Consider the following 20034-nt stretch of genomic DNA (forward strand, 5'->3'; position numbering starts at 1 on the left):
CAGAGATTTTACATATCCTCTACATCTTGAAGCAATCAACTGCCTTTTAATTCTTTTGTCAGTTCAAATGTTTTCCCAGAAACCAGCAGCCAGATCATTTATCTATAGGTAAGTATGTTTGCACATTAACTTGGGAGCATATTGTAGAACACTTTTACTTGTCATGTGTTTCTCATTTGCTTAATATATTATGATACTTATTGTCCTTTTGTTAATGGAAGAACAGTATTTTGTGTAATACATTTGTTCAGAAATGAAGTTTGTTCATAATAGTAATTCATTATGATTATATTTTCAACCAGCTGTTTTTAGCTTTCTAATGTTGAAGGAAATGCAATTCTTTCTGTGGAACTGTAAAGTAAATCTTCACTCTGTAATCTTTGTGCTGTAGATGCCAATGAACTCAAGTCTAGTTGTATGGTGGAATCTGCAACTACGTAGTGAAGTGGTGTGTTGTTATATTGTTTGCTGTATTAAATTCAAAAATAGATTTCCTTAGAATGTATTGATGTAAAGATTCTGGCTTTTACCATCTTTGAATGTTTACGGGAGTTCTGCTGCATACATCTCAAATAAATAATTTGTTAATTTTGCTATCACATTAATATTGAAACATTCGTTCAAAATATAGAACTAAAAAATGTCTAGACATAGCAGTAAAGAAAGTAAATTTTTATCCACATGAGAAAGTGGCCACCACTTAATGATTACCATGTTTTGCTCTCTCTCTATTGAGTGTAAAACTTGGTACTTCAAGTGAAAGCAGAAGTTCTTTTAAGCAAATTCTTCTCTGAAGTGGTAAGAATGCCAGATAGGGGAAAAACTGTAATGGCAGTTTCATAAAACATTCCAGTGTTCATGGTTAGAGAATTCCTCAAAGAAGGAAATTGTGTATTATGTCATCAGTGTCACATTTCCTCTCTCCATTTGAATGGTTGTATGAAGTTTTTCCACGTGTTTTATTCCTGTATAATTTTCTATATTTATCACAACAAGATCCATTGCTGCTAATGGCATAAAGTGAAGCAATTTCAGGACAACATGTGTGTGTAATTGGCAAAATAAATAGCAGCAAAAAGGCAACTACTTGAGGAACTTCTAGCATGAACTATGTTAATACACTCATGATACATTGCAATGTACAATGCTGTAACAACTATCAGACTTGTCAACAAGCTGACAGTATACACAACATACCTCACGTTCTTTTACTAGATGTGAGGTGATGGTTAGATAATTAATACCATGTGGATCTTTCCATCCAACACTATCAGATCAGAACAGCAACTAAGAACTGCTGAACAACACGTACTTTCGTCCCACACCCAGTTTATTTACATCACTTCCACAGTTAACATACTCTCGGAACCTTCCCTGTTGTTCCAAAGTGCCATCTCTATCTTGTTTTTCATATTATTCTCTCAAGAACCACTCTTTCTTGTCCTTTTCTCCTTCATTCTTGTCTTCTCTCTGCTGCCTACCACTGTAGTCAGTTTTCATTATCCGTGTGAATATGTTTCTCCTTTCCTGTTCATACATCACCTTTTCTGTCCTCTGTTTGTCGGCTGTAGTCATTTGTCTTTTTGGTGGTGAATGGTGATCTGTATTTTCATGAACTTCTCATCTCTCTTGCCATTTAAAGCTTCAAAAAATAATACTATTGACATTATTTACAGTTTTATCATTATTTCAAGTGTTTTACTGGATCTTGGAGTCTTGCTTTCATTTTGTTCATAAATTTTGCAGCCTTCTTCTTCACCTCACCCTTCTATGCTCATCCAAATTTTCTTTTGTTCAGTACTTCTTATCCCCACATTTAACCTGTGTGGTGTCAAGATGTCTCATATTCCCACTTTCAATGCCTGATGTTCCTTGATCTGCATGTGAGAGGTCTCTCTTTGATATGTTGTTCTGTGTGAAAGTTCTCTGTCAATTAAGACAAACTCTACCTCCACCTTCCTCCTTTACTGTTTCACTGAGTTAGTGCAGCCGATATTTTCTTCTTCTTGCTCACTAGTATGATTAGTGCCATTCATATTGATTCTTGTTTTATTTCATATTTTATTAAATTTACTGAATCAATTGTGCTGTTCAATTAGTTGAAACTGAGCTAGTAGTATTGTCTTCCAGCACACATTGATGTGTTTGTGTTTTACATGTCTAATTCCACTGGACCAAATTAAGGAACAAATCTCCATTACCAGTGAATGAGTCAGTACAGGAGATTAACATCAGAATCCCATTCAGACAACAAGCTGCCAATATATATATGAAAAATCGGCATAACACATGAATTAGCTTTTTCTTTTTTTTCCCCTCCAGGAGCTCCCCAACAAAATTGGAGTGAGCACCTTGGAAATTCTTTAGTTTAAACTCGAAATTGTGAGGATACTGCTAAGATTTTTTAATTCTTATGGTAACTTATTGAAAATGGATGTAGCAGAATACTGCATGCCTTTCTGCACAAAGAGTCAATCCAAATGCAGACTGTGTAATATTAACTGTGCAAAAGCTGGTAGTTTGTGCCTATAACCTCATATTGTTAACAACATTAAATGAAATATATATTGAGAGCCCAATGTCAGAATTCTCAGACTCCTGAACAGGGGTCAAAAAGAGGTTAGCTGACTTACACCGCACATTACTCAAACTGCCCATTTTTGCACTAAAAATGCCCTTTCTGAATGGGAAGAGTTAGCTCAGAATATGCCACATGTCATGAGTGTATGAAAATAAGCAAAGTGCACTAATTTCCATGATGGACAATCACTTACTGCAAATATTTGTTTATGGTAAATACAGCAGCATTCAGTTTGTGAACAAGATCCTGAACATGGCCTTTCCACAGCAGCTTACCATTTATGTTTCAGTATAGAAAGCATCTGAAATGTCATATTGTTTAATGGTGCTTTGATGTGCCAGTAATGTCAGAGTCAACATAAACAAGCAATTCAATAACTTTTTCTCTAATACCAATTATGTTTTGACAAAGTATACTAATTCCTTCATTACTTTGATACCCAATCTTTTTTGAAGGTGGTTCTTAGAGAGACTTCTCTCAAGCAGGGAAACCCTTAAGCTGATTTCAATCAAAAAGTGCAGCTCTTAACACCAATTACTACAAAATTTTCCCATAAGTTAACCAACCACTCCCCGCAACACTGTCTCCTCTAACATGGCCTGCATCTCGATAGATATGGGAACGGGAGGTTGGTACAGCTTACAAGGGAAACTCCCATAGATGTCTTACAGAAATGAAAACGTCAAATAAACAGGTGTGAACTATGTTACAGCAAAGGAATTGAAGAGGAAAGACTTCCAAAATGGAACACAACTTCAAAAATGTTAAAAACATATGTTTTGACAGAGCACATATAAACTGTGAGATTGTGAAACCATTGCATTCATTTTTGCAGCTTATGTGAAGTCTTGGAATCTTTGTTTTTAACTATTATGTTTTCATCATATTTTTGGGAGTGATCACATTCACATTCATATGAACACCTATATCAGGCAGCAGGGAGGCATATCTCACTCACCAGTCATACAAATCAGGTGCATCAGTAAGAGATTCCTGTCGTATGACACACATACTGTCACAAATGTCGTGTATGACACACCAGGTGTGTTTTCCGGTGGACAATTAAGCTGACTTGCCACCTTGTCGTCAAATGTTAGCAGTTCCCATTTGAAAGCCACTTCCTTTTGGGTGCTGATAGATTAGTTGTGCAGGATCGGGAGGTTCTGACATGGCTTGCCTGCTTCACAGTCCAACACTGTAACCACTTAACCACGATGTCATTTCTCTTCTCTTCTGCTCTATGTTGCACTTCTTGTTCCTGGACTGTTCACTGTTTCTAATATTTATTTATTTTTAGTAGAGTACACCTTATTCCTGTTTTCATGCTTTATCTGTGTTCAGTTTTTGATAGACTGTCCTCTGGACCCTCATACTACTAAATCTGAGGGGTGTACAATGGGGAGTTTCTCTTGTAAGCTGTACAAACCTCCCCTTCCCATACCTATTGAGATGCAAGCCATGGCTAGTGAAACCTGATCTATTGATAGACTCAACTGGCACCACTGCAATGTGAGCCATAACCTACATCATTAGTGCCCTTTCAAACATAACAGCTGTATTAAAATGAGGCTGCTCGTGAAGCTGAAACAGCTGCACAAGGTGCACATTTGTTCCACAAGCCTGAGAAGCTATATTTTCCAGTTCCTCACCTATGTCATACTCCCTGCCCCTATGAAGACTATTCCCAGCTCCACCACAATGATCCTCTTTTGTAAAATTCCTATGTAACTCTCCAATGCTATCAGTCATCTGAGTTCACAATGCTGGTGACCTAGTGCTCACTCCCCAACATTTCCTGCATCTGTCGGCCTACTTCTCAACCATGAGAGGTACCTAGCAACAGAACCTTCTTCTTTCTATTTGAATTTACAGCTGACTTAAGCTTCTCAACTGTTGAGGTCTGCTGCATGTTTTCTACACCTAGAGCTAAATAAGACACCTGTCCACTAAACTCTGACATTCGATCAGATCTATTGGTGATAAAGGAAGTGAAACTCTCAATATTTCCTTCTCCTAGCATCCTTACTACCAACTGCCAGTTCCCATTCCACAGCCAAGAGGCTGCTCCCATCTTATCCAGTTCCTCTCTTGCATTTTCTGAACGCACCTGAGGGGCACAGATCTTACACTCCTGCCCCTCTGTTAACTTTTTTTTCCCGCATGTCCTGCACTTCCAGGAGAGTATCTCATTAGAAAGCCCACTGACTTCTCGATTGCTTTGCCATCCCCCCGCCCCCCCCCCCCCCCCACCACCCCCTTATGAAAATACTTTCGATACATCTCACATCGTAACCTACTACCCATAAACTTATGACAAAGCTCACACTGCTCACTTATGCAAAAAAAAAATTAAAATTTTCAAAAAAACTTTGTCTACACCACCTAAGCTGTGCTACTAGATGAAAGCAGTTTTATGAACTACAATTATTTCAAATTTTACTCTTTAGAAAAAAAAGTAACTATTACTGCTGCTACTGCTACCACTACTACTACTACTACTACTACTACTACTACTACACTAATACACTGGACTCACATTCGGAAGGGCAACGGTTCAATCCCGCGTCCGGCCATCCTGATTTAGGTTTTCCATGATTTCCCTAAATCACTCCAGGCAAATGCCGGGATGGTTCCTTTCAAAGGGCATGGCTGACTTCCTTCCCCGTCCTTCCCTAATCCGATAAGACCGATGACCTCGCAGTCTGGTCTCCTTCCCCAAAACAACTCAACCCAACTACACTAATACCAAGTGAGCTGGCACAGTGATTAGCACACTGGACTCACAGTTTGGAGGACAGCAGTTCAAATTTACTTCTGGCCATCCAGATTTTGGTTTTCCATGATTTCGCTGAATTGCTCCACCTCTGATGTCGTTGTTGTCGACATGTTGTTAAACCCTAATCATCATTCCTTCCTGCCTTTTTCCACCACTAATATTACCACCACTAATATTTGACATGATTACTTGCGAAAAACAAAAACCAAAATTCACATGTCCACTAGTAAACTCAGTGAAAACTGAATACTAGACTGTGAGCAGAATTTTCCAAAAGTTTTGTATACCGCTATTTTACAAGAGACAGCAAGAAATACTGGTTGAAAATTAATAACTGACTACAATGCACAAACAATTTTATAGCTTTCACTTCTACTTTAACCACAAACTACTTGTAACAAAATGTACACCCAGCTAAAAGACTTTGATGCAAGGCATAAACACATGCACAGATAACAGATATTCCAGGCAATAACAGCACAAGATAGTTAAAGATGAATGTAAATCCACTACTAAATTATTTCAAGCGATCTAAAAACTGGAGAGCAATTTGAGTATCAGTCCACCACTTATGCTATTAGTGCATATTGCATTAAAGTTACTGCTACTGTGGCTCAAACACATTAATGATGATCACCATAAGCCTCTTACTGAGCAAAATTACATCAAGATGACCACTACTGAGAGTGTGTCAACCACTTTAGTTGAACTATTGATGTGTTACTACATTAGATCAATCATACCCAGTGATCACACTAAATAGTGGACATTAAATCTAATATGAAGGTGTGCTTCCCATATTGTATGCCATACTCCTGTGTTGTAGGAGCCTGATGCAAGGTCGATACTCAATCCATGCACCACTGTTGATCAAGAAACTTCTTCAGCACTTCATAAATCAAGAAAAAGCACCTCCTGGTCTGTACAACTCATCTGGTGGAGGTAGCCTGGTTGTCACTCTAGCATGTAAGTGTGTACTGTGTTTCATGTTAAATATATGTAGTTCAGCAACAGAATGCTGAGTTTGCAGTTTTATGCAGCAACTTTATTTTCGTGTGTGTGTGTGTGTGTGTGTGTGTGTGTGTGTGTGTGTGTGTGTGTGTGTGTGTGTAAAGTGTTTATGCTGTGATCTGCTTAATTTAAGCTGCATGAATGGAAGAAGGTGTTATTGTGTTTTCTTTGAACTTTGGTATTCAGGGTACTACGTTGAAAAGAAACATCCCTGGTTAATGCTAACTGCAAGATCCATTGAAAAAGTATTTGAGACCCCAGCTTGGATGGAAAGAGTAACTTGTCACACTGTTTAGTTTTTTACAGTATAATTCAAATTTAGAACTTTCTTATTTTACAAAATTAATGCAGTAATATCCCGTTCATTATAATACTTCTGAAAGACCTGTTTTAGAATAGTTTAACATTATGGTGATATATTATCAGATCTGAGGAAAAAGCCACTTTTCAGATTTATTGTCCTTTTCAGATGCAACAGGTAGCTGTGTCTTAAACTGTAGGAGCTCACAGACAAGCAGAATGTAATTCTTAATGAAAAATTTAAATTGTTGTTTCATCTTGAAAGAATCAACTCATCATTTGAATTAAGCATTTTAGACAAACCACAACCTTGCTGGTTTGGGATAATTCCTCCTCTAAAAGAAGAGGCTTGTGTCATTTTTGGCCTTGCTTTCTTGTAAGCTATGGATATTTGTTATGGATTGAGTAGGAATGTCGCTATGAACCCTCAAAACCAGATCATTGCCTGATAGTGGTAAATGTGGGGCTAAAGTTATTTTCATGTATTATAATGAGATGCGAAAAAACCAGAGGTTTTGTATGATAGCAAATAGTTCATTGGTTTTGGTATTCATTTTTGTAGCTTTTTAAAAAAAAGAGAGTTTACAGTCCAACATTTAATTGCAGTGTCCATAGGATTATGCAGAAAAATGCTGTTTCTTGAAGGTAGATGAAAAGGCATGTCAGATATTATTTGTTGTTAATACCTCTAGTAGTACTGGTGTGCTGTTTAACTTTAGGCTCTGTGTAGCAATGCTGTGAAGTTTTCCTGAAATTAGTTTTGCCTCAGATAGTGCACTGAGCAGACACTTCTAGTAGAACTAGATCAGTATTGCAATGTTTGTGTCAGTGTGCCACTTCAGAAAATTAGAAACCATTGCCTCGTACCACCTTTTCACATTATATTTCAATATTGTAGATTTGTAATGCTCTGGAGAATCTTTAACTTTCTTCTTTCATCTGAATTCACAGAATTTTCAACCACTGTTCTTCACCCCTTGACTGAAAAAATGGTCATGTCTGCAAGGTCACTCATCCTGAACACTTCTTATATAATTTCAGTGTTACACCCACTCTGTATTGTGCTGCTCATTTCTGCACCTTGTGAAGAAGCAGTTGTACCACAGGTCAGCTTCAGAGTTTATCTCCTATCTTTTCAGCTCTGATACTCCATATTAATGGTCAGAAAAAGTGTCATACATGCACTGTACCACAAGCTTTTCAGTAGTTGCATCTCTTTTTTCAGGTGTGCAGTAGTCTACGTAATCACTACTTCCATCTCCCAGGCATGACCTCAGTCTCAAGATTTTTACTGGACAATGAAAATTGGCAGAATGATGCTGCATGACATAAGTACCCTGCTTGTTGGTTTGTGAGGTAACAGGCAGATAGACAATCTCTCGCCCATTTTATAGTAATTTTAATTACTCTGCTTTCTCAGTTATTTTTCCAGAGTCTTCATGTAGCTGCATTTCAGCTTAGTAGTTTTTGGACGAAACGGCTTGTTTAAGAAACAAAAATACCATATACTTCCTATCAAATTTAACTGAGAGTACTAAGAGAATTGTAAAAACTGAAACAGCACAAAATGTTGTCAGTTGACAGCTTGCTAAATACAGCAAGTTGAAAGAACACAGCAGAAGTGGCACACTGATGTTTTGCGACACGAAATAAAGAAATGGTGTCAAAGAGGTGTGTGTGTGTGTGTGTGTGTGTGTGTGTGTGTGTGTGTGTGTGTGTGTGTGAGAGAGAGAGAGAGAGAGAGAGAGAGAGAGGTATCTGGAATAATAAGTACCAAATGCAATTAACAATAAAAAATAAATACAGTCAAAAAGACTCATCCACTTTCACAAGAATACTGTATTTTACAGACAGTAAGATGCAACTTAATTTTTAAGTTTTTTTTTTAAATTACATTTTAATCATTTTTATTATTACAGTGCAAAGCCAGACTAAAAAAAATCTTTGTTTATAAAAATGAACTGACCATTAAAATACCTGAAAATTGTCATCAGAACTTACTTCTTTCTTTCTTCTTCTTCTTCTTCTTCTTCTTCTTCTTCATCATCATCATCATTGTTTTGTTTGTATGTAAGATGGTCTTCCCTGCCGTTTAGAATGTTACTTGTACCACAGTTCATGAAAGATCTAACAACTCTCGCACACCTGTTTGATAGTAGATCATTTTAAAACTCACTACACAGTGAATTCATGTTTGGTTTTATTCCTCATCCATTTGTTCAATTCCTCTCTCATATACACTTTAAATGGTTTATTTATTGAGACATCAAGAGGTTACAGTTGTGAAGGAAGTCCTCCTGCAATAACAGCAAGCTCTGTATTTTCCTGTCTCAGTTTCCCTTTCACAGAATTTTACAAATGACTGCTAAACTCATCTAGCACAAGAAGAGAACTCTTCTTCGATAAAGCACCTTTACTTCTCTCCCAAACTCTGTTAATCCACAATTTCATACCAGCTTCATCCATTCAACCTATGTCATGTACATGAACAACACCTGGCAATATTTTAGAAGGTTTTGGCATGTTTTGTGCTCCAAAATCATCATTAGATTAAGTTTAGTACCATCAGCATAACATGAAAGGACAACAGTGTAGTATAGTTAGAGTTTTAGCACCTATCATGACAACAGTTCTGTTTCTCGGCACATCAAATGCCAGAGGTTTCACCCCTATTCACTATCTGACTTAGTTCTACACTGGTTTTATTTCGATGTTGAATAATAAAGTGATGGAAAGATAATATTTTCTCTTCATTTTCAGAGATATTTTGGCTTTGGTCCACATGTTAAGTCCGTGACACTTCATAATCCTGTAGCACCAACCAACACCACCCTTAAAGTCTGTTAAGTTTCCACTGTAGTGCTAGCTTATGAGTGTGTATTTGAATAATTTTTGTATTAATTCCAATGCCATTTTGATGTTGTCATTGAATATATTTCAATATGTCATCGTCTAGTTTCGGCCATTTTGCATTCTACATCTACATCTACATTTATACTCTGCAAGCCACCCAGCGATGTGTGGAGGAGGGCACTTTATGTGCCACTGTCATTACCTCCCTTTTCTGTTCGAGTCGCATATGGTTCACAGGAAGAACGACTGTCTGAAAGCCTCCGTGCGCACTCAAATCTCTCTAATTTTACATTCGTGATCTCCTAGGGAGGTATAAGTAGGGGGAAGCAATATATTCGATACCTCATCCAGAAACGCACCCTCTCGAAACCTGGACAGCAAGCTACACCGCGATGCAGAGCGCCTCTCTTGCAGAGTCTGCCACCTACTTGAGTTTGCTAAACATCTCCGTAATGCTATCACGGTTACCAAATAACCCTGTGACGAAACGCGCCGCTCTTCTTTGGATCTTCTCTATCTCCTCCATCAACCCGATCTGGTACGGGTCCCACGCTGATGAGCAATACTCAAGTATAGGTTGAACGAGTGTTTTGTAAGCCACCTCCTTTGTTGATGGACTACATTTTCTAAGGACTCTCCCAATGAATCTCAACCTGGTACCCGCCTTGCCAACAATTAATTTTATACGATCATTCCATTTCAAATCGTTCCACACGCATACTCCCAGATATTTAACAGAAGTAACTGCTACCAGTGTTTGTTCCGCCATCATATAATCATACAATAAAGGATCCTTCTTTCTATGTATTCACAATACATTACATTTGTCTATGTTAAGGATCAGTTGCCACTCCCTGCACCAAGTGCGTATCCGCTGCAGATTTTCCTGCATTTCACAACAATTTTCTAATGCTGCAACTTCTCTGTATACTACACCACCATCTGTGAAAAGCCGCATTGAACTTCCGACACTATCTACTAGATTATTTATATGTACTGTGAAAAGCAGTGGTCCCATAACACTCCCCTGTGGCACGCCAGAGGTTACTTTAACACCTGTAGACGTCTCTCCATTGATAACAACATGCTGTGCTCTGTTTGCTAAAAATTCTTCAATACAGCCACACAGCTGGTCTGATATTCTGTAGGCTCTTACTTTGTTTATCACCCCCTGCGGGTTCGGGGGTTAGAATAGGCCCGCGGTATTCCTGCCTGTCGTAAGAGGCGACTAAAAGGAGTCTCAAACTTTTTGGCCTTATGTGATGGTCCCCTGTTGGGTTTGACCTCCATCTCTCAAAATTTTCCGAAGAGCGAGCTGGTTGGGGAAGGGCGCCTTACTTGGTGCATTGTGTCCATCTTGCGATCAGACCTTTTGCCAGCTGATACACCGTTGAACTGTAGTCCTGTCCGCTCTCCATCTCTTGGGCATGACTCTTTTTCTGCGTGCAGATAACACCTTGCACTGTGCAGTGCCTCTTTCTGCACCGACGGCGACCATGGACCACATGTTACCTAACATCCAGCACGGTAGCCAGTCCGTTGTGGTGGGGCCGCCATGTACGCTGTTGGTTGTAGCCCCCTGACAACACAGGGATCGCTCTACTGATGCCTGCGCTGTTAACTCCCCACGTATGCCAAGGAGTAGATGCCTATCCTCCTGGTGTATCGGGACTCCCGGAAACTGCCATCCTGCCTGGTGGCTCTTGCCGTGGCTGGGTGGCGCCCGTGGGGAGGGCCCTTGGTCAGAGTAGGTGGCATCAGGGCGGATGACCCACAATGAAGCGTGGTACATCGTCTCTCGCTGGTGGCCAGCCGCCAGCAGTCTCTAAGCGTTCTCGGGCCCAGTTTAACGCTCAGAAATACGATCCGAAAACGTTCCCCTCCCTGGCCACACCGTGGGAGGAACGTAAGTCTCAGGATGGCAGTAGCAGTTATTCGCCCCGCTTCTTAGTTTGTACAAGGGTTGATGGGGAATCTTTTCTCTCCACAAAGCCTCAGTTCTTCGTCGAGCATTTAGAGGACAAGTTTGGGGAGGTGGAGGGCTTGTCAAAAATGCGCTCTGGGTCAGTCCTGATACAAAGGGCATCCTCTGCCCAGTCACGACGGTTACTCGCTTGTGACAAGTTGGGGGATGTTGCCATTACGATCACACCCCATAAGAGTTTAAATATGGTCCAGGGAGTTATTTACCATAGGGATCTTCTTTTGCAGTCTGATGAAGAGCTGCGCACCAATTTAGAGCGCCGAGGTGTACATTTCGTCCGGCACGTTCATCGGGGTCCGAAGGAAAATCAGATTGCTACCGGTGCCTTCATCTTGGCCTTCGAAGGGGATACATTACCGGAAAAAGTCAAGGTGATGGTCTATCGATGTGACGTTAAGCCCTATATCCCTCCCCCGATGCGGTGCTTTAAGTGCTGGAAGTTCGGCCATATGTCTTCTCGCTGCACTTCCAGCCTCACATGTCGAGATTGCGGATGCCCATCACATCCCAATACTCCATGTTCCCCGCCTCCCATCTGTGTCAACTGCGGGGAGCACCATTCACCTTGCTCACCAGACTGCCGAATTTTCCAGAAAGAGCGTAAAATCGTGGAATACAAGACCCTGGACCGACTAACCTATACTGAGGCCAAGAGGAAATACGACCGACTCCATCCTGTGAGAATGACATATTCCTACGCTGCTGCAACAACACCTGTGCTAGCCCCATCTGTTTCTCCAATTGTGGCCGGATCGACGAGTAGTACAACTGCTCCTGCCCCCTCGCCAATGGGGGGCTCTACCCACCGGGTTGCTCCTGCGCCACCTACCTCAGGAGCAACACCATCCCACCCATCGGGGACGTCCGTCCCCACTTCTAAGCCGGAGAAGTGTCCAACTTCTTCAGCTTCTCATGCTCGCATGGGGTCTCTTGGGTCCCTCCCTTCCCAGGTTTCCGCCAGCGAGAAGCCTGACGACCGACAATGGCGTAAGTACCCGCAATCAGCTGGTCGTAGGGCTTCACGATCCTCCTCCATCCCGGAGACTGAATCGGTGAAGCCCTCCCAGCCAGTGCGACCCAAGGAACAGCGTGAGAAACCCAAGAAGAGCTCTCAGCCCAAGGAACTCGCGGTGGCAGCCAACCCACCGCAACCTTCCAGCTCTGCGTCTGAGGATGCGGTGGAGATTCTGGCGTCCGCTGAGGACCTCGATCTCGCCGGTCCATCAGACGCCATGGAAAGCACTATGACAGGTGCTAAATCGGAGGCAGAAGGTGGCCCAGCAGCGTAATCTCCCTTCCCAGTCCCGTCAAGCCTTTCTCAGCCATGGACAACACCATCCTTCAGTGGAACTGCAGCGGTTTCTTCCACCATCTAGCTGAGCTCCACCAACTTATCAGCCTTCACCATTTCCTCTGCATTGCTCTGCAGGAAACTTGGTTTCCGGCAATGCGAACCCCCGCCCTCCGTGGCTATCGGGGTTATTATAAGAACCGGGCGGCTTATGAAAGGGTGTCTGGTGGCGTCTGCATCTATGTCTTGAACTCTCTTCACAGCGAGTCTGTACCTCTCCACACACCTTTAGAGGCTGTCGCTGTTCGGGTGTGGACGCCACAGGCTGTTACCGTCTGCAGTCTTTACCTTCCACCGGATGGTGATGTCGCGCAGCTTGTCCTGGCTGCTCTGATAGCCCAATTGCCTCCACCTTTCCTGTTACTGGGCAACCTTAACGCCCATAACCATATGTGGGGTGGGTCAGTGGCAACAGGTCGAGGCGCCATCGTTGAGCATTTATTGGCGCAGCTCGATCTCTAGATCTTAAATGATGGTGCCTTCACACACTTCAGGGTGGCGCATGGCACATACTCCGCCATTGACCTTTCCATCTGTAGCCCTAGCCTCTTGCCGTCTGTCCAATGGAGAGTGCATGATGACCTGTGTGGTCGTGACCACTTTCCGATCTTTCTGTCACTGCCACAGCGTCAGTCTTCTGGGCGCCCTAGCAGATGGGCTTTGAATCAGGCTGACTGGGACATGTTCTCCTCCACTGCCGCTATTGAGCCTCTCTCTGACGACGCCATTGATGCAGTGGTTCAATCGGTCACCACCGGCATCGTTACTGCCGCCGAATCTGCCATTCCCCGTTCTTCTGGGTCCCCTCGGCGGCGGACTGTGCCTTGGTGGTCTCCTGAGATCGCTGAAGCGATTAAAGTTCGCAGGCGGGCGCTCCAGCGTCACAAGCGACATCCCTCAATCGACCACCTTATCGCCTTCAAACGGCTGCGTGCGCGAGCCCGCTGCATTATCCGCCAACACAAACAGGAGTGCTGGGAGCGGTATGTGTCCACCATTGGCCTCCATGTCACCCCATCGCAGGTCTGGGCCAAGATTCGCCGCCTCTATGGCTATCGGACCCCTGTCAGTGTCCCTGCGCTCTCACTGAATGGAGCAGTTTGTACTGACTCCGACGTCATTGCAAACCGCTTGGCAGAGCACTTTGCTATGACTTCCGCTTCAGCCAACTACCCCTCGGGCTTCCGCTCCATTAAGGAGCGGATAGAACGTCGGAGTCTTTTTTTTCGCACTCACCATCCTGAATTGTACAATGTTCCATTCAGTGAGTGGGAATTTCGAAGTGCCCTCGCCGCTTGTCCTGATACCGCTCATGGGCCAGATAGCATCCACTCTCAGATGCTGAAACACCTTTCAGTGGACTGCCAGCGACGCCTCCTCGATCTTTACAACCGCATTTGGGTCGAGGGTGAGTTTCCATCGCAATGGCGGGAAAGTCTTGTTGTCCCCATTCTGAAACTGGGGAAGAACCCTTTGGAGGTGGGCAGCTACCGTCCCATTAGCCTCACCAACGTTCTTTGCAAGTTGCTTGAACGGATGGTGAGCCGGCGCTTGAATTGGGTACTGGAGTCTCGAGGCCTTCTGGCTCCGTCTCAGGGTGGGTTTCGTAAAGGCCGATCCGCCGCCGACAATCTGGTGAGCCTGGAGTTGGCCATCCGTACTGCCTTTGCCCGCCGTCAGCATCTGGTCCCTGTCTTTTTCGACATGCGGAAGGCGTATGATACGACATGGCGTCATCACATCCTTTCTACGCTTCATGGATGGGGCTTTCGGGGCCCTCTGCCGATCTATATCCGCAATTTTCTGTCGTATCGTACCTTCCGCGTGCACGTCGCGGCCTCGTATAGTTCCTCCCAAGTCCAGGAGAACGGTGTGCCACAGGGTTCTGTTCTAAGTGTCTGTCTGTTTTTAATAGCCATTAACAAGCTCGCTGCGGCTGTGGGACACTCTGTCTCCTCTTCGCTGTATGCTGACGACTTCTGCCTTTACTACAGCTCTATTGGCATTGCAGCTGCTGTACGTCAGCTACAGGGCGCAATCCGCAAGGCGCAGTCTTGGGCTGTAGCGCATGGTTTTCAGTTTTCGGCAGCCAAGACCTGCGTTATGCATTTCTGCCGGCAACGCACTGTTCACCCGGAGCCGCGGCTTTATCTTGACGGCTAGCTTCTTTCAGTGGTGGAATCACATAGGTTTTTGGGGGTGGTTTTTGATGCCCGGTTGACTTGGCTGCCTCATATTCGGCAGCTTAAACAGGCGTGTTGGCGGCATCTAAATGCTCTGCGATGCCTGAGCCACACCAGGTGGGGTGCCGACCGATCTACTCTCCTACGGCTTTACCAGGCATTGATCCAGTCCCGTCTGGACTATGGGAGTCTGGCTTATGGCTCAGCATCCCCATCTGCGTTGCGGCTGCTGGACCCACTCCTCCACAGCGGGATACGCCTTGCCACTGGTGCCTTCTGGATCAGCCCTGTGGACAGCATACTTGTGGAGGCAGGTGTCCCTCCACTGTGGTTACGACGCCAACAATTACTGGCTGCTTATTCGACCCATGTTTTTAGCTCGCCCGGGCATCCAAATTATCGTGTCCTGTTCCCGCAGTCAGTCGTCCGTCTGCCAGAACGTCGGCCCCGGTCGGGTTGTCCGATCGCCGTACGCGTCAAACAGCTTCTCTACGGGCTTGGGTGTTTCCCTGTACCACCTCCTTTCCGGGCCCCTCTACATACACCCCCATGGTGTGTGCCTCGTCCTTGCCTTCGGCTCGACTTGGCACAGGGCCCGAAGGACTCAGTCCCTCCGGTGGCCTTCCGACGCCGCTTTTACTCCATCCTGACCACGTATCACGGCTCTGGCATTGTCTATACCGACGGTTCGATGGTTGCTGGTCGTGTCGGTTATGCACTAACCCTAGGGGACCATTCCGAACAACGCTCCTTGCCAGATGGCTGCAGTGTTTACACTGCTGAGCTGGTCGCCATCTTTCGTGCCCTAGAGTATATCCGCTCCTGCTCAGGTGAGTCCTTCGTTACCTGTAGCGATTCCCTGAGCGGTTTACGAGCTCTCGGCCAGTGTTTCCCTCGTTCTCGTCTGGTGATGGCTATCCAGGAGTCCCTGCATACTCTTGCCCGTTGCGGCAGATCTGTGGTCTTCGTTTGGACCCCGGGCCATGTTGGGATACCCGGAAATGAAACTGTTGACTGCCTGGCGAAAGAGGCCACTAGTGCACCATCTCTGGAGATTGGCCTCCCGGCGACTGTTTTGAGGGCACTATTACGCCGCAAAGTTTTCGATTTATGGGACACTGATTGGCGCAACCTGCCCGTGCAAAACAAACTCCGCCATATCAAGGAGACGACTACTGTGTGGCGGTCATCCATGCGAGCCAACCGCAGGGAATCTGTCGTCCTTTGTCGGCTCCGCATTGGCCACACCCGACTCACGCACAGTTATTTACTGTGTCGTGAGGATCCCCCGCTTTGTCGTTGTGGGGCGTCCTTTGTGGTGGTCCATATTCTGTTGGAGTGCGCCCTTTTAACTGTGCTCAGGTAGACTTTTGCGCTGCCTGATATGCTCTCTGCGCTTTTATCTGACGACTCTTCCATAGCGGACATAGTTCTGCGTTTTATTCGGGCAGGGGGATTTTATCGCTTAATGTAAGTGTGTGTTTTTGTGTTGTTTCTGGCCTATGGCCTACGATTTGTCTGATTTTTTTTTTTTTTTCATGTGTTTCTCGGTGGTTGGCTTTTCCCTTTTTGTTTGTATGGTCGGCCAACCACCATCACACTCTGTGTGATTTTAGTTCGTCTTGTCTGGTCTTTGTCTACGTTTCTCTTGTTCTGTGTCGTCTGTCTTATATTCTGTTGCTCGTTTTAATTCTCTGTGGGTGTTTCTAGTATTTGGAAAAAGGGACCGATGACCGTGGCAGTCTGGTCCCTTTAACCCCCACAAACCAACCAACCTACTTTGTTTATCAGGTGACAGTGCGGAACTGTATTGAACGCCTTCTGGAAGTCAAGGAAAATAGCATCGACTTGGGAGCCTGTATCTAAGATTTTCTGGGTCTCGTGAACAAATAAAGCGAGTTGGGTCTCACAGTATCGCTGTTTCCGAAATCCATGTTGATTTCTACAGAGTAGATTCTGGGTTTCCAGAAACGACATGATACTCGAGCAAAAAACAAGTTCTAAAATTCTACAACAGATCGACGTCGGAGATATAGGTCTATAGTTTTGCACATCTGCTCGACGACCCTTCTTGAATACTGGGACTATCTGTGCTCTTTTCCAATCATTTGGAACCTTCCGCTCCTCCAGAGACTTGCGGTACATGGCTGTTAGAAGGGGGGCAAGTACTTTCGCGTACTCTGTGTAGAATCGAATTGGTATCCCGTCAGGTCCAGTGGACTTTCCTCTGTTGAGTGATTTCAGTTGCTTTTCTATTTCTTCGACACTTATTTCGATGTCAGCCATTTTTTCATTAATACGAGGATTCAGAGAAGGAACTGCAGTGCGGTCTCTCTCTGTGAAACAGCTTTGGAAAAAGGTGTTTAGTATTTCAGCTTTATGCGTGTCATCCTTTATTTCAATGCCATCATCATCCCGGAGTGTCTGGATATGCTGTTTCGAGCCACTTAGTGATTTAACGTAAGACCAGAACTTCCTAGGATTTTCTGTCAAGTAGATACACAGAATTTTACTTTCGAATTCACTGAACGCTTCACGCATAGCCCTCCTTACGCTAACTTTGACATCGTTTAGCTTCTGTTTGTATGAGAGGTTTTGGCTGCGTTTAAACTTGGAGTGAAGGTCTCTTTGCTTTCGCAGTAGTTTCCTAACGTTGTTGTTGAATCACGGTGGGTTTTTCCCGTCCCTCACAGTTTTACTTGGCACGTACCTCTCTAAAACGTATTTTACGATTGCCTTGAACTTTTTCCATAAACACTCAATATTGTCAGTGTCGGAACAGAAATTTTCGTTTTGATCTGTTGGGTAGTCTGAAATCTGCCTTCTATTACTCTTGCTAAACAGATAAACCTTCCTCCCTTTTTTTATATTCCTATTAATTTCCATATTCAGGGATGCTGCAATGGCCTTATGATCACTGATTCCCTTTTCTGTGCTTACAGAGTTGAAAAGTTCGGGTCTGTTTGTTATCAGTAGGTCCAAGATGTTATCTCCACGAGTCGGTTCTCTGTTTAATTGCTCGAGGTAATTTTCGGATAGTGATCTCAGTATAATGTCACTCGATGCTCTGTCCCTACCACCTGTCCTAAACATCTGAGTGTCCCAGTCTATACCTGGTAAATTGAAGTCTCCACCTAAGACTATAACATGCTGAGAAAATTTATGTGAAATGTATTCCAAATTTTCTCTCAGTTGTTCTGCCACTAATGCTGCTGAGTCGGGAGGTCGGTAAAAGGAACCAATTATTAACCTAGCTTGGTTGTTGAGTGTAACCTCCACCCATAATAATTCACAGGAACTATCCACTTCTACTTCACTACAGGATAAACTACTACTAACAGCGACAAACACGCCACCACCGGTCGCATGCAATCTATCCTTTCTAAACACCGTCTGCACCTTTGCAAAAATTTTGGCAGAATTTATCTTTGGCTTTAGCCAGCTTTCTGTACCTAACGATTTCAGCTTCGGTGCTTTCTATCAGCACTTGAAGTTCCATTACTTTACCAATGCAGCTTCGACAGTTTACAATTACAATACCGATTGCTGCTTGGTCCCCGCATGTCCTGACTTTGCCCCGCACCCTTTGAGGCTGTTGCCCTTTCTGTACTTGCCCGAGGCCATCTAACCTAAAAAACCGCCCAGCCCACGCCACACAACCCCTGATACCCGTGTAGCCGCTTGCTGCGTGTAGTGGACTCCTGACCTATCCAGCGGAACCCGAAACCCCACCACCCTATGGCGGAAGTCGAGGAATCTGCAGCCCACACGGTCGCAGAACCATCTCAGCCTCTGATTCAGTTCTCTATTTGCAAATTTAGTCTTCCTCATTTTTTTTCAGTTCTTCTTTACTAGCCTGCCAATTGCTAATGGGTTTTTTTCTGGTGGTGGAGGGCCAAAATGCTGCTCATCATGCCTGTTTCCATTTTATGCATATGCCACTACTTTCAATTTATAGCCCACATCATATGAATACATTTTATTTTGTTTCCACTATGAAACTAGATGCTAACAAAAATATTGTAGTGTTACCAAAAATATATCACTTTCAATTTAAGTCCACTGGCACTTGAGACTGCAATGACTCATCATAGGCTAGACAGTGTTCTGGGTTTGTGATGGCAGGGTGGAAGGGAGACGGTGTTAGCAAGCTAATGAATCACTGCAACTCATGTTTATCGCATTGGTGCACTGCTGCTGCCAGCTGAATCCAGTGTTAGCAGATAGATATAGGTTTCCCACGGCATCAGGCATATGGACATTTTTATATTAATTTCGAAGAAGATGGTGCATTTTATAGTCTGTAATATACCTTCTGCACGAATGAAGATGGAAATGTCGGGTGAATTTTAACTTACATGCCAAACTACAAAGTTTTCATTTGCCATTCAGAAATGTTCATCGTGCACATCAAACATCCAGATGGTCGTCAAGCTAATGCCATGCTTTTCTGAGCATGTATTGAACAGCTGCATTCACTGGTTTTTGTAGTTCTCCCAAAGTTATTGGGAGGGGAGTCACATGGAAAATGATGTTCACAACTGCCCCCAAAAAATTAATTCTACTGTGAAATAATGCAATCTTGCAGACCAGTGTTGCAATGCAAGATCCATACAATTCTTACATTGTAGGAGGTGCAAAAATCATGGTGCACCATTCGTTTCGGCTAAACACACTGTGGGCAGTGAATGAGCAAACTAACTATGCCAGGAGACCCCCTTGGAGCAACCACATGAACCTGCAACTTACAACTGGTACCAAGGTAGACATGTAGTTTCGATGTTTGTGTGTGTGTGTGTGTTAAAATTCATCCCAAAACATTTGTGTATAAGATGGAGTCTTCTGAAATTGACAATCTTTATGAAACACCCTGTATATAATGGTAAAAATTCATCACGGAATAGTGGAGATTTAGACCTAGGAGATGTTGACCTGTAGATGGGCACTTGAAAAAGGCTGATCAGCAGATGAGCTACTCGAGAAAGTAATTGGTCA

The 20034-nt window shown here is 43.7% G+C and overlaps 1 protein-coding gene across 3 annotated transcripts in view; it reads left to right on the plus strand.

Annotated features, from left to right (window-relative positions):
- LOC126297837 (dymeclin) overlaps window positions 1-20034 on the plus strand; it is a 167154-nt gene that overhangs the window by 70317 nt on the left and 76803 nt on the right. For all 3 annotated transcript variants that reach the window (XM_049989089.1, XM_049989091.1, XM_049989090.1), the window contains exons 5-6: window positions 4-108; window positions 6184-6323. In XM_049989089.1, the coding sequence (XP_049845046.1) occupies window positions 4-108; window positions 6184-6323 (245 nt within the window). The remainder of the gene's footprint in view (window positions 1-3; window positions 109-6183; window positions 6324-20034) is intronic.

Source organism: Schistocerca gregaria, chromosome X (assembly GCF_023897955.1).
Source record: "Schistocerca gregaria isolate iqSchGreg1 chromosome X, iqSchGreg1.2, whole genome shotgun sequence".
NCBI lineage: Eukaryota > Metazoa > Arthropoda > Insecta > Orthoptera > Acrididae > Schistocerca > Schistocerca gregaria.